The sequence below is a fragment of the Pristiophorus japonicus genome, chromosome 3 (genome assembly GCF_044704955.1).
Source record: "Pristiophorus japonicus isolate sPriJap1 chromosome 3, sPriJap1.hap1, whole genome shotgun sequence".
Taxonomy (NCBI): Eukaryota; Metazoa; Chordata; class Chondrichthyes; family Pristiophoridae; genus Pristiophorus; species Pristiophorus japonicus.
In genome coordinates this window covers 268,759,684-268,787,616 of record NC_091979.1, presented here as the reverse complement: position 1 = coordinate 268,787,616, position 27,933 = coordinate 268,759,684, and the positions used below count along the sequence as shown (strand labels likewise).

The window sequence follows — 27,933 nt, the reverse complement described above, 5'->3', positions numbered from 1 at the left end:
TCCTTCTTAGATATCGGAGTGGTGCCAGAGGACTATAGAATTGCAAATATTACCTCATTATTCAAAGAAGGGGAGTGGGATAAACCCAACAATTACAGGCCAGTCAGCCTAATGTCGATGGTGGGGAATTTTTTTTTAGAGACAAACATCTGGGACATAATTAATTGGCACTTGGAAAATTGGGCGAATAAATGACAGTCAGCATGGATTTGTTAAAGGCAAATTGTGTTTGACTAACTTGATTGAGTTCTTTTGAAGTAACGGAGAAGGTTGATGAAGGTAATGCAGTTGATGTGAAAATGGACTTTAAAACAGCATTTAACCAAGTACCACAACATAGACTTATTAGCATAATTAAAGCTGGGATTAAATGAAAATTGCAGTGTGGATGCAGAATGACTCAGGGACAGAAAGCACAGAGTAGTCATGAACGGTTGTTTTTCAGACTGGAGGAATTTATACATTGTTGTTCCCCAGGGGTTTTTATTAGGACCTCTGCTCATTTTGATCCATATTTATGAGCTGAACTTGGGTATGCAGAGCATAATTTCAAAATTTGCAGATGACACAAAACTCAGAAATGTGGTAAACAATGAGGAGGATAGTAACAGACTTCAGGAGGTCACAGGCAGACTGGTGAAATTGGCAGACACATGGCGGATGAAATTTAATGCAGAGAAGTGTGAAGTGATACATTTTGGTAGGAAGAGTGAGGAGAGGCAATATAAACCAAGGAATAGAGAGACTTGGGGTGTATGTACACCAATCTTTGAAGGTGAACGGACAAGTTGAGAAGGCTGTTAAATCGCACGGGGTAGCCTGGAGGAGGAATTCATAGAATGCATACAGGATTGTTTCTTAAAACAGTATGTTACAGAACCTACAAGGGAGCAAGCTATTTTAGATCTGGTCCTGTGTAATGAAACAGGAATAATAAACGAATGAGTGATCACAGTATGGTTGAATTTGTAATACAGATTGAGGGTGAGGAAGTTGTGTCAGAAACAAGCGCACTATGCTTAAACAAAGGGGACTACAGTGGGATGAGGGCAGAGTTGGCTAAAGTAGACTGGAAACACAGACTAAACGGTGGCACAATTTGAGGAATAGTGGAGGACTTTTAAGGAGCTCTTTCAGAGTGCGCAACAAAAATATATTCCAGTGAAAAAGAAGGGTGGTTAAGAGAAGGGATAAGCAGCCGTGGATAACCAAGGAAATAAAGGAGAGTATCAAATCAAAGACCAATGCGTATAAGGTGGCCAAGGTTAGTGGGAAACTAGAAGATTGGCAAAATTTTAAACAACAACAAAGAATGACTAAGAAAGCAATAAAGAAAGGAAAGATAGATTACGAAGGTAAACTTGCGCAAAACATAAAAACCGAAAGTAAAAGCTTTTACAGATATATAAAACGGAAAAGAGTGACTAAAGTAAATGTTGGTGTTGATACTGGATTCTTTTCCCTTCAATCCGTTTCAGCGAATTCACTGACACACGAACACTTTTAGTCTTAGCAACATAAGACCTTTATTAGAGAATTAGAGAATCTCCCGGCCGGGACCTGTTAAGATAAAAGGGAACACTCTCGATTCGAGTCTGTCCACCTTTCTCCTGACAAGTCTCGTAACAGTACAAAAGCTCAACACTTATACATTGTTACAGCAGAACACATTTGAGTGACACTCAGTTTATACAATCATTGGTCGATTTCCCCCATAGCATACCCAATTGCAGGCTAACAACTCTCCAAACAGGGCGGGCTCCAGGGATGTGTTTATTGTTTCGAAACTCATCACACTTCCCTATTTTACTGCTGTTTATAGCAGCCCCTCGTCTGAATCATGTCTGACTTTTGCTTTTTCACGTAACTCGTGTTTGACCACAACTCTGAGTAATCCTTTGTTTGTGGCGACAGGGCAAATATCGCAGCGGGACAATTTTTCTTGGCCATTTTCCCATGATCCCTTACTAACACATTCGCAAACCTTCTATCTACATTCTCATTCCCCCCTTTTATCATTCTATGATAACCCTGGTGATTATTCCAGGAGTATCGCATTCAGCCGTTTGCATTCTTGTTTCTCATACTCTTCTTGATTCTCGAGTAAATCTTTAGTTTGTTCAACCAAATTCCGGGAGCTCGTGACTGTAGGAGTTTGCTCCAATTTCGCCATCATTACTTTACAACAGACATTAAAGCAGCCAATAAGCAGACAACAGGTAACTATTATCACAACGAGAATGACTGCTCCATGCATTAAATAAGATCTCCAGGATCCTCCAAATAACCAATCCAACCAACCACTTCCTTTCTCTGGGCCCTGCCTAAACTCATCCAGCTGCTTTCTTATGGCATCAATGGCTTGGGTGATATATACACAACCCCACCCTTGTCCTGAGAAGCAAAGCGGGTAGCTTGCAATGTCCGAGCATACCGCTCCGTTCTTTCCCTGGGATCCTCTGCACTCGGGATTCATGGAGTCTATTAATTCCACACATCTTCCCGGTATACCCTTTCTATATTCGCCCGTTTGTCCCTCACAGGGTGCGTCCAAGGTATCTGCCGTATATAAGTCGCGGGGAGTCCACCCAGGGATGGCCACGAACAGGGCCTCTACTGATTGGGCTAGTGGGTAACACACAGTTTGATTGCCATGCAATCGGGTATGGGTCTGATAAAATAAGTTATCCTGTAGCCCTTCCAGTTCAGCTAGGATAGTACAAAATAGCACAATTATACCTGCTTGCTTACACATGCTTAAATAATTTTAGACGATACTATACATTAGTTAACAATAAGATAAGGAGAGCTCAGAAAACAGCTCGGTCTGCTTGTTCCTTTCTCTTGCCGTGTTCTTGGCATTTTTCTTCCTGCCCCAAGGATGTGGTTTATTCAGCTATGGAGGAGAAGAAGTCTGGAACAGAAACAAGGGTTAGGACGACCAGTGAGAGGCTCATTATGAAGTAATAAGTTTAGAGTGGTGCAGGTGAACCCAGGCACTTCTCCCTTCAACCTTAGCTGCGGTGGGGGTAGTGAGTAACACCTGAAAGGGCCCCTCCCATCGTGGCTCTAGTCCCTTTCGAATCCATTTCTTGATCAGGACATATTTTCCTGGTCGCACGAGAGATGATTCAGGTAACACTGGGAGGTCAAGGTGAGCATCTCGAACCTGGTTGTGGGCTATTCGCAGAGCCTGAGTTAGGGTCATAGTCATCTCCTCAGTCATATGGTGAAATTGGACAGTGGAGGGGACATTCTGATTCCATGGGGTCCTAAGGGGCCTACCATAAATGACCTCAGCGGGGGTCAGTCTAGCCCTACCAGTGGGAGTAGTTCGGATCTGGAATAGAGCTATGGGAAGGAGTTTAAGCCAATTGAGTCCGGTTGATGCTACCAGTTTTGCAAGCTTGGTCTTAAGAGTCTGATTAGCGCGTTCAACGAGTCCCGCAGCTTGGGGTCGGTAGGCACAATGCAGCTGCTGGTTAATGCGCATCTGGGAACAGAATTCTTTATTGACTTGGCCAATAAAGTGAGGGCCATTATCGGAACTCAGTCGAGCTGGGATTCCATATCTGGGAACAATTTCCCTCATTAACACTTTAACAACAGTTTGAGCCTCATTGTCCAGGGTAGGGTAAGCTTCGATCCATTTGCTAAACACATCTACTATTACTAACACATATTTGTAGCACTGAACTTTTTGCAACTCGATGTAGTTCAACTGCAAGGTCTCAAAGGGACCTTCTGGTAGGGACGTCTTACCCCAATCACAGGGGACTCCCTTCCCTGGATTATGCTGTTGGCAAACAAGGCAGCGACTACTGATGTTCTGGGCTAGCATCTGGAGTCTAGGGTGCCAGCAAGTGGCCAAAAGCGTGTCACTTGTTGTCCTTGCTCCACAATGAGTAGCAAAATGCATACATTCAATAACCCATAGAGCCAACTCGTCAGACATGCAAGTCTGTTCCGCGGGAGTGGTCCAGAGTTTAGAAACATTGTCATAAGTACATCCATAATCTTTCCACAACAGTTTATCTTTTTCAGGAGCATCCTCCTGTGCTTTAATGACATCTTGGATGGTTGGCATTGGTTTTTCCGAGGCTAACTTATCCTTGGCAGGATTTTTAGTTTGACTCATCATTCTAGGCACCACCATTTGTTGTCCACAAGAGGCCTTTTTAGCCTCTTTGTCAGCACAGTGGTTTCCTATATCAACCGGAGAGTTTCCGGTAGTGTGGGCAGTGCACTTGACAATAGCAATACGTTTAGGGAGCATGAGGGCTTGCAACAAATCTGATACTAGTTGCCTATGAGATATCTCATTTCCCTGTGAGGTCAGGAATCCTCTATCTTTTTCATAACTGTCCGAAATCATGGGCTACCCCAAAGGCACACCTAGAGTCGGTATAGATATTGTCTTTGAGGTCTTTGACCAAGATACAGGCTCGGGTGAGGGCGAATAGTTCAGCTTGTTGGGCAGAATAGGCGGTTTCAAAAGCGGCAGATTCCAAGACCTGATTCTCCTGGTTTACAATGGCGTATCCTGAGATTCGTGTACCTTCTGGATTAATAGAAGAACTTCCGTCAACATACATAATACAGTCTGGGTCTTCCATTGGTACGTCAACTAAATCTTCCCTGACCGACGAGGCTTCCTGAATTAAAGATAAACAATCATGACTGGGTTCTTCCTCATCTTGGGGTGGCTCAGTAAGAAAACAGGCCGGATTAATGGCAGTACAGTGCCGAAAGGTCAGCTTAGGATTACTCAGTAGGTAGATCTCATATCTACTTTGCCTGGCCATTGTAAGGTGTTGAGTCTGCAGTTGGCCCAGGAGGGCAGCTACGGAGTGAGAGGTGTACACAACAATATCCTGCTGGAGGGTAATGTTGGCAGCGGATTGAAGGCTATTGTAGATAGCGGTTAATATTTGAGTACATCCAGGGTGCCCCAAGGCAACGGGGTCTATGCTTATCCCCGTGTTTCTGAGTTAACACAGCAGTGGCACAGTCTTTCAAGATTGTACAATACAGTTGAAAGGGTCGGTCATAGAGGGGCCAGCCCAAAGCCGGAGCTTGCAGCAGGGCTGTCTTTAGTTCCTTAAAGGCTTGGACGTCTGCAGTTTTTATTTCAAAGCTGCCTTCCTTATTTGTATACGGGGTGAGGTGCTTCGTCATCAGGGCAACGTTGGGGATCCAGGATCTACAGTAATTGATCATCCCCCACCACTGTCGCATTTGTTTAGCCGTGCTAGGGACTGGAAACTGGCAAATTGGTTCGTCATCCGGGGAGGTTCTCTATACAATCAAGCTACGTAATCGGCGGACGGTTGGCCAAAGGGGTTGTTCTGGGAGAAGTTAGTGTAAGATCCCCGTTCTCTTCCCCCCCTTGCCCCCCATCTCTTTCTCCTCTTCCTCTTTCGTGCCGACGGGAGGGACACTCTCTACTCCAATGTCCTTCTTGCCCACAATTAAAGCATCCATCTCGTCTTTCCCAGCCCCGACCTCTTCCCATACCAGGCCGGGGACAATAGGGTGGTCCGTAATTAGCAGGGCCCTGGGCCATTCGGGTGTTGGGTATATCCGTACCCTTGGTTATCCACCCATCCCTTTACACAGTACTGTGGTTCCATCTGGTATCCCCTCGGGTAGGACCAGGGTCCTCTCCGAGGGGGTTCTTCCTTTCTAGTCACATATTCGGTTTTGACCCGGGTCAGGGGTGCGCCTCCTCCTTCCCCTCCTTTCTTCTCCTGCCAATAATATTTTACCGCTCTTTCCATTTGGGCTCTACTGTTATCTGCCCAATTCATATTATGTGTCCGGATAGCGTGAGCAATCGAATAGGGCAGGCACTGAAGTAGAATAGCGCAGAATTGAGGTGAATTGTCCCCTGGCCTGAAGGCATTATCTCCTAATTGACCTCCGTGTATTTCAATAAATCTTTCCATGAATTCGTCGGCAGTTTCTTCTAGTTTGGGTTTAGTTTCTAATACTGCTGCCATACTGATGGGCTTCTGAAGGGTCTTGCTGAGAGCATTAAAGATAGCGCTTAGGCGATCCTGGGCATTATTAGGGTGAGCAGTCACTAATGCATCATGGGTGGCTCGCCTCAAATTTTCTAAGAACCGGACGTGTTCAGTCGGCCTTAAGGTCTGCTGCACTAAGGACCACAAGTCTCTTGATTCCGCATTATAAATTGAAATAGTAGTTCGAACATGATCTATAAACTGGAGTCCATTTGGGCTTGTCGCTTCGTTGGTGTAGGGTTACATTTATCTTTAACTCCTTTCGCCGGAGTGTAAGGTGGAGGGGGATGGGAAGGAGGCTGTGGTGAAGGGCCCGGGGCTGCAGGAGGCGCCGTTGGGTGCGGCTGTGTCCATTCATCAATTTCATCATCAGCCTCGGTCAACGCAAAACCAACCATTCGACTACGTAGTCTATCGGTACCCTTCTCTGAGGTCCCAGGGGAACTCTTAGTACGTTTCTCGTGTGCGCAATCTTTCTTTAGGACGTCTACAGTTTTAACATGTCCTCATTCTGTCAAGGACAGCCCTAGTTTAGTGGCGTTCTCCTGCCAGCTTGACAGAAGGGACTCATCTTTCAGCTTTTGACAGTACTGTCTCCATTTGGCTATTAAATCCTTTTTTAACCACCGGGACCATATATATATATATTTTTTTAACTCAACAAACCTATCCTTTGTGCATTTCCTGGCTCCGTAACTTATCATCCGAATATACGTAATTCAATAAGGTTCACACTCTTAAACTTCCCACATACAGGACAACACTACGAAGGGTTAAAAAAACTTTCACTGTTTGAAAAAGTGGGTGGAGCTAAAACAAACCACAACTCCCCGGTCTCCCCACACAAGCTTTCTCATCCACAGTAAAAAGCATACAAGCATTTAAAACAGATGTTCACAACATTCTCTTTTTTTTTTGGATCCATGACCTTTCAGGGAATTCGTAGTTTTATCTAAATTACCCATCCTTGTGTCGCCGCACGTTGGATCGGGGTCCTAATTAATCCGAATCGTCCCCCACGCCGCCCCGTGGTGATCTCAGTTTAGCTTACCCAGAGCCTAGGTGGACCAAGTGATATACAAGATCGACACCGCACCTGGCGTAAGTACAATTTAAAATTTACGTAGTCCCGCAGCTTAATTTTACGTAATTCCCTAACCTCCGCGTTTCCCTACGCGGTTCGCGCGATTCTCTATCCCTCCGTGTCGCCGCACAGATTTACTTGGGCCTCGAACCCACACAGCCTGTTCGCGACGCCGCACGACAATCTTTCTAGGTTCCCAATTTAAGTCCAATCAGTGCCTAGACGGGCCAAGTGATGTACAAGGTCGACGTCACACCTGACTTGGACACTTATTTTCTAAATTTAAAACGTGTTCGCCAGATTGACTTGGATCTCGTTCAGACACCACCTGAGAACCAGCGAGTGGCTAAACTTTCCTCAGACTTTTGAAACCGGAGGAAACTGGAGCAGTATTGAAATTATACTTACTCCAGTGGCCATTTTCCTCTCGTCTCGTCCAAGGCTAGTCTAGCTCTTAATTCGCAAGTTTTCGGCAGTCGTCCGTTGAGATCCCACTTCTGACACCAAATGTTGATACTGGATTCTTTTCCCTTCAATCTGTTTCAGCGAATTCACTGACACACGAACACTTTTAGTCTTAGCAACATAAGACCTTTATTAGAGAATTAGAGAATCTCCCGGCCGGGACCTGTTAAGATAAAAGGGAACACACTCGATTCGAGTCTGTCCACCTTTCTCCTGACAAGTCTCGTAACAGTACAAAAGCTCAACACTTATACATTGTCACAGCAGAACACATTTGAGTGACACTCAGTTTATACAATCATTGGTCGATTTCCCCCATAGCATACCCAATTGCAGGCTAACAACTCTCCAAATAGGGCGGGCTCCAGGGATGTGTTTATTGTTTCGAATCTCATCACACTTCCCTATTTTACTGCTGTTTATAGCAGCCCCTCGTCTGAATCATGTCTGACTTTTGCTTTTTCACGTAACTCGTGTTTGACCACAACTCTGAGTAATCCTTTGTTTGTGGCGACAGGGCAAATATCGCAGCTGGACAATTTCTCTTGGCCATTTTCCCATGATCCCTTACTAACACATTCGCAAACCTTCTATCTACATTCTCATTGGTCCCTTAGAAGATGAGAAGGATGATTTAATAATGGGAAATGTGGAAATGGCTGAGATTTTAAACAATTATTTTGCTTCGGTCTTCACAGTGGAAGACACAAAAACCATGCCAAAAATTGCTGGTCATAGGAATGTGGGAAGGGAGGACCTTGAGACAATCACTATCACTAGGTGGGTAGTGATGGACAGGCTAATGGGATTCAAGGTAGACAAGTCCCCTGGACCTGATGAAATGCATCCCAGGGTATTAAAAGAGATGGCAGAAGTTATAGCAGATGCATTCGTTATAATCTACCAAAATTCTCTGGACTCTGGGGAGGTACCAGCGGTTTGGAAAGCAGCTAATGTAACGCCTCTGTTTACAAAAGGCAGGTAACTACAGGCCGGCTAGTTTAACATCTGTAGTGGGGAAAATGCTTGAAACTATCATTAAGGAAGAAATAGCGGGACATCTGGATGGGAATCGTGCAATCAAGCAGATGCAGCATGGATTCATGAAGGGGAAATCATGTTTAACTAATTTACTGGAATTCTTTGAGGCTATAACGAGCATGGTGGATAGAGGTGTACCGATGGATGTGGTGTGTTTAGATTTCCAAAAGGCATTCGATAAGGTGCCACACAAAAAGTTACTGCAGAACTTAGAGGTACGCGGAGTCAGAGGAAATGTATTAGCATGGATAGAGAATTGGCTGGCGAACAGAAAGCAGAGAGTCGGGATAAATGGGTCCTTTTCGGGTTGGAAATCGGTGGTTAGTGGTGTGCCACAGGGATCGGTGCTGGGACCAGAACTGTTTACAATATACATCGATGACCTGGAAGAGGGGACAGAGTGTAGTGCAACAAAATTTGCAGATGACACTAAGATTAGTGGGAAAGTGGGTTGTGTAGAGGACACAGAGAGGCTGCAAAGAGATTTGGATAAGTTTAGCGAATGGGCTAAGGTTTGGCAGATGGAATACAATGTCGGAAAGTGTGAGGTCATCCACCTTGGGGGAAAAAAACAGTAAAAGGGAATATTATTTGAATGGGGAGAAGTTACAACATGCTGCGGTGCAGAGGGACCTGGGGGTCCTTGTGCATGAATCCCAAAAAGTTAGTTTGCAGGTGAAGCAGGTAATCAGGAAGGCGAATGGAATGTTGGCCTTCATTCCGAGAGGGATGGAGTACAAAAGCAGGGAGGTCCTGCTGAAACTGTATAGGTTATTGGTAAGGCTGTACCTGGAGTACTGCGTGCAGTTTTGGTCACCTTACTTAAGGAAGGATATACTGGCTTTGGAGGGGGTACAGAGACGATTCACTAGGCTGATTCCGGAGATGAGGGGGTTACCTTATGATGATAGATTGAGTAGACTGGGTCTTTACTCGTTGGAGTTCAGAAGGATGAGGGGTGATCTTATAGAAACATTTAAAATAATGAAAGGGATAGACAAGATAGAGGCGGAGAGGTTGTTTCCACTGGTCGGGGAGACTAGAACTAGGGGGCACAGCCTCAAAATACGGGGGAGCCCATTTAAAATCCAGTTGAGAAGGAATTTCTTCTCCCAGAGGGTTGTGAATCTATGGAATTCTCTGCCCAAGGAAGCAGTTGAGGCGAGCTCATTGAATGTATTCAAGTCACAGATAGATAGATAGATTTTTAACCAATAAGGGAATTGAGGGTTACCGGGAGCGGGCGGGTAAGTGGAGCTGAGTCCATGATCAGATCAGCCATGATCTTATTGAATGGCGGAGCAGGTTCGAGGGACTAGATGGCCTACTCCTGTTCCTAATTCTTATGTTCTTATGTTCTAAAAAGCAGATGGGATTCTTGGCTTTATTAATAAAGGCATAGAATACAAAAGCAAAGAAATTATGCTAAATCTTTATAAAACACTGATTAAGCTGGAGTATTGTTCAATTCTGGGCACCACACTTTAGGAAGTGTGACAGTGCCTTGGGGTGCAGAAGTGACTGACCAGAATGGTACCATGGATGAGGGACTTCAGTTACATGGAGAGATTAGAGAAACCGGGATTGTTCTTAGAGCAGAGAAGATTAAGAGGAGATTTGATAGAAGTGTTCACAATAATGAATGATTTTAATAGAGTAAATAAGGAGAAACTTATTTCCACTGACAGAAGGGTCATTAACCAGAGGACACAGATTTAAGATGATTAGCAAAAGAACCAGAACATTCTTTCATGCAGTGAGTTATTATGATCTGGAATGCACTGTCTGAACGACACAATGAGCCAAATGACCTCCTTCTCTGCTGTATTATTCGATGATTTTATTCTATGATTCTAAGGTATGTTGGAATATGTTCTGCTCTGTATTGCATTGCTTTTGTTTCTCCTCTGCTTTGCTGTAATTGGCATTTCAGAGCTTGCTTACCAGCTAACTGTTTTCATCAGTTTTTGCCTCGTTCCTTTCTGAGCCTGTGTAGTTGTGAGTCCGTTGGCTCCATCACAGTTTGTGCATTTCCAGCCTGCTATTTTTCTGGCTTGTTTTACTCTTCCTCTTTGAACATTTGCCTTTGGTGCAGCACAAACAAAAATTTCATGTTCTACAGAGCCATGTTGGACAATGTCGCATGTTTAAAGCAAGAACTGTTGCTCCTTTCTTCGGTCTGGGGTGGTGTGTGGCGGGGAGGTGGTGCGAAGAGAAGGTCCTGTAACCACCAGGCGAGACTCGGGCAAGGAGGGTACAAATTGGGTGGAATGCGATGTAAATTCAGCAGGAGTTGGAGAATCAGGAACAGGCTGGATTTATTTAAACTCTAGTGTCTCAATACTAAATATGGCAAATTGGCATTGCTAAGAATTCTTAAAATGATGCTGATCTTTTATTTTAGCATGTATTCAAACTGTTTTGTATGGTAATTTGAGGAGCTGTAAAATTTTAATGTATTTATATTGTAGGTATGTGGGCTCATACCATGAAAGTCGAGGACTATCAAGATCTAATTGACCGAGGGTGGAGGAGGCAAGTATCATTCTTAACCGTACATTAGCTTCCTGTTTGTGATCCAGTACAGAAGTAGGAAAAGAAATAACTTGGATTTGCATTATCTCGACGTTCCACGTCCTTGGGACATCCCAAAGCACTCACACCCATTGAAGTACTTTTGAAGTGTAGTGGGGAAATGTGGCAGCCAATTTGCACATAGAAAGATCCCATAAACAGCGAGAGGATAAATGGTCAGATAATCCGTTTTAGTGACATTGTTTGAGGGAAATATGTTGTCCATATACATTCCCTTATTTTCTTTGAATAGCGCCATGGGATCTTTTGCATTCACCTGGGAGAGCAGATCAGGCCTCTGATGCTGCAGCACTAATACACTGAAGCATCAATATAGGCTATGTGCTCAAGTTTTTGGAGTGCAGCTTAAACCCGCAAGCTTTTGATCCTGCTGAGCCAAACTCACACTTAAAATGAAGGAAATGTTGCATCCTAATTTATGTTCACTAATAGAAATGATTGTGTTTACAGATCCCATAATTGTGGTTTTATTTGCTGGTCTCAGTCGCTTTCCACACTTTGACTAATATAAGAATTGTTATTACAAATCCTCTTCTGAGCTGTTGAAGATTATGCTGAATAAAGTCCTGATGACATTATCAATTAGAGATTAATCATATATTTTAGTTAAATTGTTTTTTCTAAAATTTTCTGACCACCTTAGCAATGTAGTGCACAAATGTTAAAACTCTATTCTAATTTTTATATTTATAAAATTCTGGCATGCTTTCAGAATATTTCCTGGGTGCAAGATGTTCCATTTATGATTTTTAGATTTTTAGCAGTTTTTATTTCTAAGTTTAATTTCAGATGTTACTGGATTGTAAATTATTTGATAAATGGTACCATTTTGTCTGAAGAATATTAAAAGTGATAAATTAATTGTGGTTCTGTGGATTGTCACCCTAATCCACCTCATCAAAGAGAAATAGAATAGGCATTCACAAGTCATATATTCCCAATGGGCAGAGCGCAGAATCTAAGGCAGGGCTACCGTGGGCTCTTCTTGGTATAACTGCCTCTGCTTTTACAGCTGCATTGAAGGAGGCATGGGGACTGATTGCCTGCCCTTTGCTGGAAACCCAAGAAAGGACATTTTGTTAAAACATTGTTGAAGGACCAAAGGCCATAGTGCAGGATATGATCAAGGCTGAAAGGAATAAGATTAAATGATGTAGTGGTGATTAGGGGGTACTAAACCTGGGTTTACAAATTTGAAGATTGTAGGAAGAAGGAAATAATGAAGTCGTTTCAAAATTGTGAAGTTTTGGAAAATAATGATTTAAAATATGACAACAGTGTGCAGGACAACATGTATGGAGTTTAGAAGGACAAAAGAGCAAAGGGCAGAAGGTCATCATCATGGTCAGTTCCTCGGAGTCATGGTGACTTGCTTCCACTCTAAAAGTGAGTTTTCAGATGGTTGAAGAGTCCAATTTGGCACCTGCAGTCTCTGTCACAGATCGGGCAGACAGTGGTTGAAGGAAAGGTTGGGTGGGGAGCCTGGGTTGAGGCACGCTCCTTCCGCTGTCTATGCTTGGTTTCTGCTTGCTCTCGGCGATGATACTCGAGGTGTTCAGTGTCCTCCTGGATGCTCTTCCTCTACTTTGGGCGGTCATGGGCCAGGGATCCTCAGGTGTCGATGGGGAATGTTGCACTTTATCAAGGAGGCTTTGAGGGTGTCCTTGAAGCGTTTTCTCTGCCCACCTGGGGCTCGTTTGCCGTGTCGCAGCTCCGCGTCAAGCGCGTGTTTTGGAAGTCTCGTGTCAGGCATGCAGATGATGTGACCCGGCCAACGGAGCTGATTGAGCGTGGTCAATGCTTCAATGCTGGGGATGTTGGCCTGAGCGAGAACACCGACGTTGGTGCGTCTATCCTGCCAATGGATTTGCAGGATCTTGTGGAGGCTGCGCTCGTGGTACTTTTCCAGTGCATTGAGGTGTTTGCTGTGTATATACCATGTCTCTGAGCCATATAGGAGGGCGGGTATCACCACTGCCCTGTAGACCATAGGTTGGTGCTAGATTTGAGGTCCTGATCTTCAAACACACTCTTCCTCAGGCGACCGAAGGCTGCGCTGGCACACTGAAGGCGGTGTTGGACCTCGTCGTCAATATTTGCTCTTGTTGACAGTAGGCTCCCGAGATATGGAAAATGGTCCACGTTGTCCAAGGCCTCGTCATGGATTTTGAAAATCGGAGGGGCAGTGCCGTGTGGCAGGGTCAGGTTGGTAGGGATGTTTAGTGTAAGGCCCATGCTCTCATACGCTTTGGTGAAGGTGTTGACGATGGCTTAGAGTTCGGCCTCCGAGTGTGCGCAGACGCAAGCATCATTTGTGTACTGTAGTTCAATGACAGAGGATGGGACGACCTTGGATCTGTCCTGGAGGCGGCAGAGGTTGAACAGATTCCCATTTGTTCTATAATTAAGCTCCACTCCAGCGGGGAGCTTGCTAAGGGTGAGATGAAGCATTGCAGCAAGGAAGATCGAGAAGAGCATTGGTGCAATGACGCAGCCTTGCTTGACCCCAGTCCGGATGTGGGTTGGGTCTGTGGTGGATCCGTTGGTCAGGATCACGGCTTGCATGTCATTGTGGAGCAGACGGAGGATAATGACAAACCTTTGAGGGCAGCCGAAACGGAGGAGGACGCTCCATCATCCCTCACGGTTGACAGTGTCAAGGCCTTTGTGAGGTCAAAGAAGGCCATGTACAAGGGTTGGTGCTGTTCCTTGCATTTCTGTTATAGTTGTCGCGCAGTGAAGATCATGTCCGTTGTACCCCTTCGTGGATGGAATCAGCATTGCGACTCTCGGAGGAGCTCTTTAGTCACAGGGAGAAGACAATTGAGGAGGATTCTTGCGATGACTTTCCCTGTGGCAGACAGCAGGGAGATTCCTCTGTAGTTACCGCAGTCGGACTTGTCCATTTTTTTGAAGATGGTCATGATTACGGCGTCTCTGAGATCTCCTGCCATCCTTCCAGATAAGAGAAATGAGATCATGTATTCATGCCAATAATGCTTCACCGCCATGCTTTCGTGCTTCGGTGGGAATTCCAACTGCTCCTGTTGCCTTGTTATTCTTCAGCTGACAGATGGCTTTTTCTATCTCGTGCCGGACTGGGGTTGTGCTGAGATGGTGGCGGGTAGCCTGTTGCGGGATGTAGTCGAGGACACTCTCGTCGAAGACAGAGTCTCGGTTAAGGAGATCTTCGAAATGTTCCTTCCAACAGGCTCTGTTCTTGATGAGTACCTCACCGTTCTTGGACAGCAGTGGGGTAGGGCCTTGGATGCTTGGACCGTAGGTGGTCTTGACTGCACTGAAGAATCCACACACGTCGTGGTTGCCGGCTAACTGTTGGATCGCCTGTGCTTTCTCCACCCACCATCTGTTTTTTCGGTCGCGGGACCGCGGTCTTCAGCCGTCTGTACAGCTGCTTCCTTGCTCTAGTGGTGGGTTGCTGTTTTAAATTCAGAAATGCCTTGTGCTTGCGGCTAATTAGCTTCGAGATCTCCTGGTCGTTCCTCGTCAAACCAGTCTTGGTGTTTCCTGGTCGAGTGACCGAGCGTCGCTTCGCAGGTGCTGATTATGGAGGCCTTGAGGACAACCCAGGCACTATGGACACTCTGCGTCTCTGGGTCAAAGGGAGTCGCCAGGCTGGCAGTGAGGCGATGGCTGAATAGGGCTTTCTTATCAGGGTCTTTGAATGTCCTAGCGTTGATTTTCCTGCGGCATTGTTTCTGTTGCCGTTGCTGCTTTGGGGCAATATTGATGTTGATGACAGAGCGGATTAGGCAGTGGTCCGTCCAGCAGTCGTCAGCTCCTGTCATGGCACGGGTGATGTGCACGTCCTTGTGGTCCCTCACTTGAACGATGACATAGTCGAACAGATGCCAGTGCTTGGGAGCGAGGGTGTTGCCATGATGCCTTGTATTTGTCTCTCTGATGGAACAAGGTGTTGGTTATGACAAGGCCATGTTCCAGGCATTTTGTCAGGAGCAAGGTACTGCTGGAGTTGGATTTCCCTAACCCCTCTCTGCCAATCACACCTCCCCAGAGGCCTGTGACCTTTTCGACTCTGGCATTGAAATCGCCAAGGACGATCAGCTTGTCGTCGGTTGGGACTAGGGACAGGGATTGTTCGAGGCTGGAGTAGAATTCCTCTTTGGTCTCATCTGTAGCTTCTAGTGTTGGGCGTACGCGCTGATGACCATAGCGCACTGGTTCCGGGCTAGGGTGAGCCGAAGAGTCATGACACGTTCGCTTATCCCATATCTCTGAAACGGTGCACTAGCTCATTCTTGATGGCAAAGCATTCTTCTTATGGTTTACCTTCCTGAAGAAGGTGGAACCACCACCTTGTTCTTTGAGCTGGCCTTCCTCTGCTCGCTGGGTCTCACTTAGGGCGGCGATGTCAACATCGTAACATCTGAGTTCCTGGACAACTATAGCAGTGCGATGTTCTGGTCTGTTTGAAGTTCGGAAGATGCCTGTGTGCGCGTTCTTTTAACGTGCACACCAGCCACCACAAGGGCTCAGCAGAACGAGGTCTTAGCCCAATGGCAAGGGACTCCAAGACGACTGGAGACCAGGGTCGACTGTATGGGCCTAGTTGTATACGGTGGAATGTCGACCAAAAGCTCGGACTGAGCAGAGCCTTTGGGAGAGATGATGAGAGATCTGAGGTGTGGAGAGTGAGAGTAAGAAACCTGAGGCAATGCTTCACTGGTATCAGTAAAGTAGAGAAAGGGAGAGAGGTTGATTGTTCGAAAGGGATTGCTATCTAGACAAACATCAGCTTGCCCAGGAATGTGAGCGAGAAGTTAGAAGAGACTCCCCAGATACCAAAGTTTAAAAAATATATCATCTGGATAGCTTGATGCTGTGTTGATGCGTCTTCCTAATCTAGGTTACAGTTGATGGAGAGAGACTAAGTCAAGTGAGTTCATCACCAGGAAAGGAAAATCCTTATTAATTTGTGCTGACCTTGTGCATCTAACAAAACAGACACCTGGCAACTGATCATTTGCCTTTTTCTTGGTGTGTGGTGCAGGATGCCTAGTCAATTCAAAACACAATCAGACTGACGTGTTTGGATTTGATTTACACTATAGCTGTAATATTCTAATGTAAACTCTTTAATTATTTTCAGGAGTGGTATGTATGTTTATAAACCCACAATGGATCGAACATGTTGCCCTCAGTATGCAATAAGGTAAGCATTATATCTGTGTTCAGATAGCCACCAGTACTTCCACTTTCTTGCCAATTTTTCTACGTGGAATTCCTGGAGGTAGTGTTCAGGGAAATATCTGCATATTAACTGGCCAAGAAACACCCAGTGATAATTGGAAACAACAATTAACTTTTTCCAGGCAGTTTATAAGTGGGTGTGGATCGCCTCGTAGTACATAACAGCCTCAAGCTGAACTCAGCATATGGACCGTAAGCTTCATTTCATAATATATCCATCCTTGCTCTTTTTTACATTGCAAAGTTATATGCATTTCAGTAACTTCCAGTACCTTAATTCCAAGCCTGAACTAACCCTCCTTTGTTACTTGCTAGTTTTAAATAACTGACTGTTCTTATTGTTTAATGATGCAGTGATGGGACTTCAAGAAAGAGGAAAGTAGTCCACTATGTTACACAATTCTGAAACCACTTTTTAGCTCTGTGAAATGAGCAGACTATTTTGAAAAATCATAACCAAACCCAACCTTAGGAAAAAAAACATTGGTGAATCAAGCAGGAAATATTAAAATCCCTGATCTTTGAAGACCTTGTATGAGATTTCTCTTTTATCTGCTGCACGGTTTATATTCAATTACAAATCTTTTAAAGCTTTTGGTTGTATTGTTTTGGATGCTTTATTTGCCACTTGTGTGGTAAAGAAAACTAGATGATGTACCCTCCCTCGTCTAGCATATTTGCAAGTTACGAAATACAGTACTTTAAGCTAACTTGGAAGTATTTTGGCTCACTGGGATGCTTGTATGTCGCCCAAGAACAATAAATGATGGATTATGAGGGAACATCAAAATATTGCTTAAAAAGGATCTACAAAATAGAACTGTTGAGAATTTCTAAACCGGGGAATTGGGAAACTATCACTCAAGAAACTCGACACCATCCAGGACAAAGCAGCCAGCTTGATTGGCACCTCATCTACCACCTTCAACATTCACTCCCTCCACCACCGGCACACCGTGGCTGCAGTGTGTACCATCTACATGACCTGCACTCATCCAGGCAAGTAGAGAGTATTCCATCACACTCCTGATTTGTGCCTTGTGGATAGGTTTTGGGGTGTCAGGAGGTGAGACACTCGCCGCAGATTACCCAGCCTCTGACCCGCTCTTGTTGCCACAGTGTTTGTGGCTGGTCCAGTTAAGTTTCTGGTCAATGGTGACCCCCTGGATGTTGATGATGTAAGATTTGGTGATGGTAATGCCGTTGAATATCAAGGGGAGGTGGTTAGACTCTCGCTTGTTGGAGATGGACATTGCCTGTCATTTGTGTGACGTGAATGTTACTTGCCACTTATTAGCCCAAGCCTGAATGTAATTCAGGTCTTGCTGCATGTGGGCATGGACTGCTTCATTATCTGAGGAGTTGCAAATTGCACTGAACACTGCAATCATCAGCGAACATCCCCACTTCTGACCTTATGATGGAGGGAAGGTCATTGATGAAGCAGCTGAAGATGATTGGGCCTAGGACACTGCCCTGAGGAACTCCTGCAGCGATGTCCTGGGGCTGGGATGATTGACACACCAACAACCACAATGTTCCCTTGTGCGAGGTATGACTCCAGTCAGTAGAGAGTTTTCCTCCTGTAACCACCCCCTGATTCCCATTGACTTGAATTTTACTAGGGGTCCTTGATACCACACTCTGTCAACTGCTGCCTTGATGTCAAGGGCAGTCACTCCTCACCTCTGGAATTCAGCTCTTTTGTCCATGTTTGGACCAAGGCTGTAATGAGGTCTGGAGCAGAATGGTCCTGGCGGGAACCCAAGCTGAGCATCAGTGAGCAGGTTATTGGTGAGTAAGTGTCACTTGATAGCATTGTCGACGACACCTTCCATCACTTTGCTGATGATTGAGAGTAGGCTGATGGGGCGGTAATTGGCCAGATTGGATTTGTCCTACTTTTTGTGGACAGGACATACCTGGGCAGTTTTCCACATTGTCGGGTAGATGCAAGTGTTATAGCTGTACTGGAACAGCTTGGCTAGAGGCGCGGCTAGTTCTGGAGCACAAGTCTTCAGCACGACAGCCGGAATGTTGTTGGGAGCCCATAGCCTTTGGCTGCCGCTCCGGACCTGAGCCATCCAGTACTTTCCACTTTTTATCCCTCTTTCCTTTTCTCTTGATTCTCCCCTGATTGTGTTCTCCTGTCGTCATGCTTCCTTTCATCTATCCTCTCTCGGATATTCTGCCCTCCCAAATCCCACCCTAATCCTTCATTATTATTCGACCTTCCTACTCCCAGGCTTGACTCCCTCCTGGATAAGCCTACAGCTTCACTCTGTGCCTCTCTTGGCATCCTAAAAAGGGCTCATTGCAATCGCCGTTGCCTCCTCATGAGCAGCAATCCTAATTGTCCCATTCTACTCTCTCACCGACCGCCCCCCCGCCCCCCCCATCCTACTCCACAGTACACCCACTGGGGCCAATCTTGCCAATCTCCTCCCCGTTCAACTCGCCCCCTGCTGCGTCTCCGTATCTCCCTCCAGAACGTCTGTTCACTTGCGGTCAAGGCCCTTCCCATCCATGAGCTTATCGTGGATGATCACATCGACGACATGGCCCTGATGGAAACTTGGTTGAGAGACGATGACACCTTCCCCTTAAATGAAGCCTCTCCGCCTGGCTATACCTTCTACCACCGTGGTGGTGGTGTGGCTCTCATCGTCAAATCATAATTTGGTCTGTCCCCCTACTCCTCCAGCACTTTCCCCTTTTGAGCACCTTATTTCACCTCTCATTTAAAATTCTTGTACTCTACCGCCTATCCAAGTACCATAAAAATGTTATTACCGATATTTCTTCACTACTTTGCTCCCTCTGCCTCTGCACCAAATGACTTCTCATCCTTGGTGATTTTAACATCCATCTCAATTTATCATGCTCTCCTCTGAGTTCACTAGCCTCCTAACCTCCCTGAGGAAGGTCCAGGTCGGTGATTGGAGCGTGCGCAGATGCAGCAGGAGCGGCGAGATCAGGGCAAAGGCACTAAGAGACTGTGGAGGGATGTGATCTGGGCCCAGGGGAGGCGTGAGTTCGGGGCCAGGGGCCACGGGGCAGCACGGGCCAGCCCACACTGCGATGTGTGCGCGCACTAGGTCCGTGCAGCAGAGCAGGTCTCCAGTCGTCTTGGGTAATCCTTGCCACTGGACCAAGACCTAGCTCTGTTAAGCCCATGCGGTGGCTGGTGTGCAACGGCTACCACACGTTAAAAAAAATCCATGCGCAGGCATCGTCCACCCTTGAGGATGTAGTTCCGGTTCTTCATTCGAAACACCTGTGAACTCATCCTTTTTTTTTTTGGCGTGGAAGCAAGTCATTCTTGTTTCGCGGGACCGCCTATGATGATGATTATGATCCTCCCTTAATCTCTCCCTCCATATAAGCTCCCCGACCCATATTCATGGCCACCTCCTCAACTGTGCCATCTCCCATGGCCTCGGTACTCCCATCTCTGACCACTTCCTTGTATCATTCTCCATCCACATCCCCCTTCCACGACCCCCCCACACATCCCCCTTCCACGCCCGCCCCCCGAACCCTTCATTCTTCTGTGTGCACCCCTGGAAAACTCTCTTACAACTGCACTCATGAACTCCCAACTGTCCAGCTTTTGACATTTCTGCAGCTCAATCAGCCAATCTGCTCAATCACACCCTCACCACCACCTTTGATGCCCAGTCTCTGTTAAAATAATTATTCTTTCTCACCCTAGCCGCTCCCCCGGTAGAGCCCTGATCTTTGCTCTCAAGTCCAAGGGACGTAAACGAATGGACATGGCGGACAACTGGTTTAGCCATTCATCGCCAAATCTGGCTGGACCTCATAAAGCATTATCGGGACCTGCTTTCATCCGCTCACTATTCTAGAATCATTCTGGAATGCAAAGATAAACACTGGCTTCTATTCTCCACTGCTAACCATTTTTTTTAAACCCCTCTCCCCAGTCTCCACCCTCACCTCTGACAATAAGTATGAGGGGCTCATGGACTTCTTTGTCTGTAAAATTGAGACTATCTGTTTGGCCGCCTCTGCCTCTTCGCTTCCTTCCCCTAGCCCACTGGACCAAACTTCCTCAAAGAAAGCCTCCTGCCCTAGCCCTGACCTCACATCTTTCTTCAATTTCTCTCCAATCTCCCCTCATGACCTTTCCGAGCTCATCCTGACCATGAGACCCACCTCCTGCTCCCTTGACCCTATTCCCACCCAATTGCTGACCACCCAACTTCCTTTTCTGGCTCCCATGTTAGCTGTCATTGTTAACGGTTCTCTCTCCTCGGGTACCATCCGCCACTCCCTCAAATCTGCCGTCATCACCCCTTGCCTCCAAAACAAAGCTGCCCTCGACACCCCCACCCCCCCCCCCCACTCCATCCTTGCAAACTACTGCCCCATCTTCAACCTCGCTTTCTCTCCAAAGTCCTTGAACGTGTTGTCACCTCTCAAATCCATGCCCATCTTTCCTGCAATTCCATATTTGAATCCTTCAAATCGGTTTCTGCGCCTGCCACAGTACCGAAATGTCGCTCATCAAAGTGACAAATTACATCCTTTCTGACTGTGACAAAGGCAAACTATCCCATCTTGTCCTTCTTGACTTGTCTGCAGCCTTTGACATTGTTGACCACTCTATCCTTCTCCAATGCCTCTCCACCATCATCTAGCTGGCTGGAACTGCACTCGCCTGGTTCCATTCTTATCTATCCTTGGCCCCCTCCTATTTCTCATCTGCGTAATGCCCCTTGGTGACATCATCCAAAAACACAGCATCAGTTTCTACATGTATGCTGATGACATCCAGCTCTACCTCACTACCACTTCTCCTCGACCCTTCTTCGGTCTCTAAATTGTCAGACTGTTTATCCGACATCCAGTTCTGAATGAGCAGAAATTTTCTCCAATTCAATATTGGGAAGACCGAAGCCATTGTTTTAGGTCCCTGCCACAAACTGACTCCATCCCTCTCCCAACTTCTGTCTGAGGTTGGACCAGACTGTTCACAACCTTGGTGTCATATTTGACCCTGAAATGAGCTTTTGACCACATATCCACAGCATAACTATGATTGCCTATTTCCATCTCCGTAACACTGCTCATCTCTGCCCTTGCCTCAGCTCATCTGCTGCTGAAGCCCTCATCCATGCCTTTGTTACCTCTAGACTTGACTATTCCAACGGGCTCCTAGCTGGCCTCCCATATTCTACCCTACATAAGCTAGAGGTGATCCAAAACTCGGCTGCCCATGTCCAAACTCTCACCAAGTCCTGCTCACCCATCACCCCTGTGTTCGCTGACCTAAATTGACTCCCGGTTAAGCAACACCTCGATTTCAAAATTCTCATCCTTGTTTTCAAATTCCTCCATGGCCTCTCCCCTTCCTATCTCCGAAATCTCCTCCAACGCCCCCCCCCCCCCCCCCCCCGAGATGCCTGCGCTCCTCCAATTCTTCCCTCTTGAGCATCCCTGATTCTGACCGTTCAACCATTGGTGGCTGTGCCTTCTGTTGCCTAGGCCCTAAGCTCTGGAATTCCATGCCTAAACCTCTCCGCCTCTCTACCTCTCTTTCCTCTTTCAAGACACTCCTTAAAACCTACCTCTTTGACCAAGCTTTTGGTCACCTGCCCTAATTTTACCTTATGTGGCTCGGTGTCAAATTTTTTTGTCTCATAATACTCCTGTGAAGCGCCTTGGGATGTTTCACTATGTTAAAGGAGCTATATAAATATAGGTTGTTATTGTTGTATCCAGTGCACTTAGCCGTTTCTTGATATCACTGGAGTGTATCGAATTAGCTGAAGCCTGGCTCTGATGGTGAGGACCTCGGGATGAGGCCGAGATGGATCATCCACGGTACTTCTGGCTGGAGATGTTTGCAAACACTTCAGCCTTGTCTTTTGCACTCGTGATGGGCTCTGCCATCATTGAGGATGGGGATATTCATGGAGCCTCCTCCTCCCATTAGTTGTTCAGTTGTCCACCATCTTTCACGACTGGATGTGGCAGTACCGCAGAGCTTTGATCTGATCCGTTGATTGTCGGATCGCTTATCTCTGTTTATAGCATGCTGCTTCTGTTGTTTAGCATGCATGTAGTCCTGTGTTGCACCTTTCCCAGGCTGGTACCTCATTTTTGGGTATGCCTGGTGCTGTTCCTAGCATGCTCTTCTGCACTCCTCATTGAACCAGGGTTGGTTCCTTGACTTGATGGCTGTGGCAGAGTGAGGGATATGCCAGGCCATGAAATTACAGGTTGTGGTGGAATACAATTCCGCTGGTGCTGATGGCCCGGAATGCCTCTTGGATGCCCAATTTTGAGCTGCGAGATCTGTTCCACACAAGTGCCACACAACACGATGGAGGGTTTTTTCAGTGTTCGGATGAGACATCGTCTGCACAAGGATTGTGCAGTGATCAATGCTGTCATGGATAGATGCATCTGCGACCAGTAGATTGGTGAGGACGAGATCAAGTAGGTTTTCCCCTCATGTTGGTTCTCTCACCACCTGCCGCAGGCCCAGTCTGGCAGTTATGTCCTTCAGATCTTGGTCAGTTGTGGTGCTACCGAGCCACTCTTGGTGATGGACATTGAGGTCCCCCATCCAGGGTACATTCTGTGCCCTTGCTACTCTCCCTGCTTCTTCCAAGTGGTGTTCAACATGGAGCAATACTGATTCATGTGCTGAGGGAGGACGGTAGGCGGCAGTCAACAGGAGGTTTCCTTGCCAATGCTTGACCTGAAGTTATGAGACTCCATGGGGTCTGGAATCAATGTTGAGAACTCTCAGGACCACTCCCTCGCTCCTGTATAACACTGTGCCACCACCTTGGGTGGGTCTGTGCTGCCGGTGGGACAGAACATACCCAGGGATGGTGATGGAAGAGTCTGGGACATTGGCAGAAAGGTATGATTCTGTGAGTATGACTGTTGCTTGACTAGTCTGTGGGACGGCGCGCTCAATTTTGGCACAAGTCCCCAGATGTTACTGTGGAGGGCTTTGCAGGGTGGACTGGGTTGGGTGTGCCGTTGTTGTATCCGAAGCCATGTGGTCTGTCAGGTTTTTTTATTATTATTGCTTCTTGTAGCGGTTTGTTAAAGCTGAGTGGCTTGCTCGGCTATTTCAGAGGGCAGTTAAGAGTCACCAATGTTGCTGTGGGTCTGGAGTCACATATAGGCCAGACCAGGTAAGGACAGCAGATTTCCTTCCCTAAAGGACATTAGTGAACCAGATGGGTTTTATGACAGTCCAATAGTTTCATGGTCACCATTACTGACAGCTTTTTATTACAGTTTCATTTAATTAACTGAATTTAAATCCTTTACCCGGTGGGATTTGAACGCCCGTCTCCGAATTATTTGTCCAGGCCTCTGGATTACTGGTTCTGTAATTTAACCACAATGCTACCGTTCCTATAGGTGCACTATCTAGGGTCTTTTTAATTTTTAAAGCAATTTTCTCCAAGTTTGGGACGGTCTTCATTTCAATCATCCAGCAATTATTCGGAAAGAATGGCATGAGTTTAGCCAAGAATGTTTAGTAGAAATTCATGGCATGCCCACCAACAGAACTTGAGAACATCCATTATCCATAACCATTATATGAAAATTGTGGATAATTTTAAATGCAGTTTCTTTTAAACCTAATAATATCAAATTTGTATTAGTTACTCTGAATCAGATTTATATGCTGAGGTTCTAAACTTAATAAAATGATTTTGATGCCGTCATCCCTGAGGCTGCGATATAAAACAACTGGAATGAGTGCGACAAATTGCTTCTAATTATTTTTGATTTGTAATTCACTGTAAAATCACCCTCTGCTGTTATCTTCACAGGTGTCATATTTTGGACTTTAAACTTGCCAAGTCCTCAAAGAAAGTATTAAAGAAAATGACACGGTTTCTTTCCAGAGGAGAAGTAGCAAAAGGAGGTGGTGGGACTGGTGAGTATACACTCTTGTTTTACGGACAGTTGTGACTGAATAAATACATTTCTTGTACGTTAAGAAGTCTATATCATCCATATCCCGCCACTGTCCACATTTCTGTACTTCAGGAGGCGGTGATTTGCTTTGATGCACAATTCATGGGTGCTGGCGGCACTCGTATATCTCTTCCATTGCCCATTCTTCTTGAGTGAACCAAGCTATTCAATGGGCCCATCAAGCTGAGCCTGGTCTTGTTGTCACCAAGCATCCCACAAGTGCTCCTTGCACCAAATTCAGGAAAGTGAAACCAATTGCTGTACAGGTTGAACCTCTCTAATTCGGCCCCCTTGGGACCTGGCCTGTGCCAGACAAGAGAATTTGCTGGACCACAGGAGGTCACGCCGACCCCAGATTTAAAAATCCCACTGTCGGCAAAGTTTTAGAATTGCTTCCTACAAAAGCTATTTTTGCTAATCCGTAACTGTAGTGCCATGGGCTCTGTACCTTGTATATCGGCCACGTTGTGGCTATTTTGATATAGGACTGATCTCGGGAGTGTGCTTGCAGGTTGGAAGTTAGATTTGCCGATGGGTTGCGCGGCGAGAGGGGCTGCAGTTTGATGTAAGGAGCCCCGTTGTTCAGCGCGGAGGCCGAAGGAGCCCATGCCGAAGCCGAGGTAGTGTACATGGAGTGCGGCTCCATCACCCCACCGCCGGTCAGCAAGGGAGACGCGGGCAGTGAGCTGTAGGTGTGGCTGGGGTAATCTCCAACCGAAGATCCTGTACAGCTTCTCAGTGACCATTGTTGGCCGAGAGGTGAGACAGAATGTCCCGGTAAACCCATCCCATCAATGTTGCTGGCCAAATGTCTTCCAGTCTTGGTAGGAGCCTTGGAAAAAGGGGAAGCGGCTCTGGAGGAACTGGTCGATCTCTCTGAGAATCAACTGTTTGGTGGGAGAGCTTTGAATAGCCATCACAATCAGGGCTATGTAGGAATACGATGGCTTCTCCGGGCGCCGTATGCCAGCGTTTGTTTTCTTAGTTTTGGTAGTGGAAGTGCCTGATTCTATCTCCGAGGTCTGACAACGACCCGGCTGTTGTCAGCAGCATTGTCAGCAGTACTCGGTTTAAATAAACACTAAGATCCCGTCACCTGACCCCCCCCGGTTGAGCACTCGCCTCTTCTCTGACCTGACAGTGCTCCCACCTGCTCTGTAGTGCCTCATTCCATCCCTATGGGAATCTGCGGCTCCTCCTGATCCCGACCCCATTTTCAGGCATGTCGGCTGTGAAGCAGTTTTCGTGGACATGGGGAAATCATTCGCCAATTTCTTGTATAAAAAGGTTTTCCATTCGGCCTCCAAATCCAACATCAAAAAGGTGAGCGGCAGCTCGGGGCGTGAGTAGTTGGGAGGGGGCAGCAACGATGTCACTGGGTCCGAGGGTCGCCTGCCCACTCACAGGACACAGCGTGGGGTCACGGCCTCTCGCCGGGAATGATGCCGGACCAGGGAGGTTGCCGGATTTGAGAAGTTCAACCTATACCATGATTCTGCCCTTGTTGAGATCAATTAACTTTGCTCAGACTAAAGATCGAAGCTGGGAGATTCCTGATCCTGTATGTTTCAATACCATACCATGTCATCAAGTAATACCATAAGTGCTGTCATTTAAAAAGTAAGATGTGCCTATTTTCAATACATGGTCACTTGGAACGATATATTTGCTTTCATTCCCCTGTAAGAGGGGGCTGAATGTGCAATCAACGTTATCGCTACAATATTTAGCAGTCATCTCGCATCTGAAATAAAGTATTCTTTAGAAACTAAAACTAACCATATAATATTTACTTCTTGCTAATCAGGAATGATACCTACAGCAAAAACATAGTACATTTTTAAACAAATGCAAATTAAAACACAGTTTTCTGCTACCGAATTTATTAGTTGGTTATTATTCCAGAATCAGTTTGTACTGAATGCTTGGAGATAACTTTTCATATTTTTATATTTCAAAGTTACCTGGGAATTTTTCTGTATTTTTTTAGATTTTAAAGAGGGATAAAATCAAAGGAATAATATAAAGGGTAGAAGCTTGGTGCAAATTTGGGAGGTTGGGTTTTTGATATTGTCTCTGTTACCAATACCAAAGTGCTTTTTATAAATCACTCTTTACATTGGGAAGACACCTGATCACTTCAGAGAGAGGAGAAAATAAATATCAAATGGGAGAAAAAACCCAGGACCTTCCTCCTAGGAACTCGTAAATTCCAGAGCTGCCCTCTGTGAGGCTGAACCCTAGTTTCCTTACCCAATCCTGCTAAGTATCAGATATCTAGCTTTAACTTGTAGAATACTGCACACCAAGTTGCTGTATGCTCTCTACTTTAAAACTAGTAGTGGATAAGAATTAAATACATAAGTAAATCTATTTATCATATATATCATACATCATATTCATTTACAGTTTTCATAGAATAATAATGGAATTTTAGAATCCAATTGGCAAAGCACCAGTAAAAATCTTAAAATGCCATTTAGTAAAAGTAGAAGCTAACTTATCACTCACTGTAAATTTGTGTCTCTGATGTCATCCTCTGCAGGTCATAAAACCCTTAGTGTTATGGCAATATAGGAAGATAGGAACAGGAGTAGGCCATTCATCCTTCCAAACCTGTTCCGCCATTTAATTAGATCATGGCGGATCAGTATTTTAACTCCATCTACCCGCCTTGGTTCGTAGCCTTTAATATCCTTGCCTAACAAAAATCTATCAATCTCAGTTTTTAAACTTTCAATTGACCTACCCTCTGTCCCCAAAAAGCTGCTGAATTCCAGATTTCCACTACCCTTTGTGTGAAGAAGTGCTTTCTGACATCACCCCTGAATGGCCTCGCTCTAATTTTAAGGTTATGCCCCATTAGCACCAGAGGAAATAGTTTCTGTCGATCCGCCCTATCAAATCCTTGAATCATCTTAAACACTTTAATTGGATCACCCCTTAATTTTCTATACTCCAGGAAACGGCTTAGTCTATGCAACCTGTCCTCTTAATTTATCCCTTTTAAACCTGGTATCATTCTGATGAATCTGCACTACATCCACTCCAAGGCGAATATATCCTTTGAGGTAAGGTGCCTAAAACGAAACGCAGTACTCCAGATTGGGTCTGACCAAGGCTCTATACAACTGAAGCATCACTTCCACCCCTTTGTATTCCAGCCGCCTTGAGATCAAGGTCAACATCCGATTAGCCTTTTTAATTACTTTTTGTATCTGTGTATTAGCTTTTTGTGATTGTGTACCTGAACAACCAAATCCCCTTGCTGCTTCACAGCTCCATAGGAAAATAGTCAGATTTGTCTTTCTTGGATCCAGAGTGGATGAGCTCTCACTTCCCCACATTGAACTCCATCTGCCATTTGTCTATGTCCCTTTGTAACTTCCTGCCCATTTGCACAACTCTTAACTTGTCGCATCCTGTCAATCTGAATACATTCCCTTTATCCCTACCCTGTGCCTCGTACCTCGCAACCAATTACCAATCCCGATCATTCGCAAAATTACT

General features: G+C 45.7%; 1 protein-coding gene across 7 annotated transcripts in view; it reads left to right on the top strand.

Annotated features, from left to right (window-relative positions):
• LOC139260276 (arginyl-tRNA--protein transferase 1) overlaps positions 1 to 27,933 on the top strand; it is a 320,830-nt gene that overhangs the window by 17,080 nt on the left and 275,817 nt on the right. For 6 of the 7 annotated variants that reach the window (XM_070876677.1, XM_070876682.1, XM_070876681.1 and 3 more), the window contains exons 2-4: positions 11,088 to 11,151; positions 16,343 to 16,405; positions 24,276 to 24,382. In XM_070876677.1, the coding sequence (XP_070732778.1) occupies positions 11,088 to 11,151; positions 16,343 to 16,405; positions 24,276 to 24,382 (234 nt within the window). Of the gene's footprint in view, positions 1 to 10,413; positions 10,475 to 11,087; positions 11,152 to 16,342; positions 16,406 to 24,275; positions 24,383 to 27,933 lie in introns of those variants that run through there. The other variant, XM_070876678.1, reaches the window with a different exon arrangement.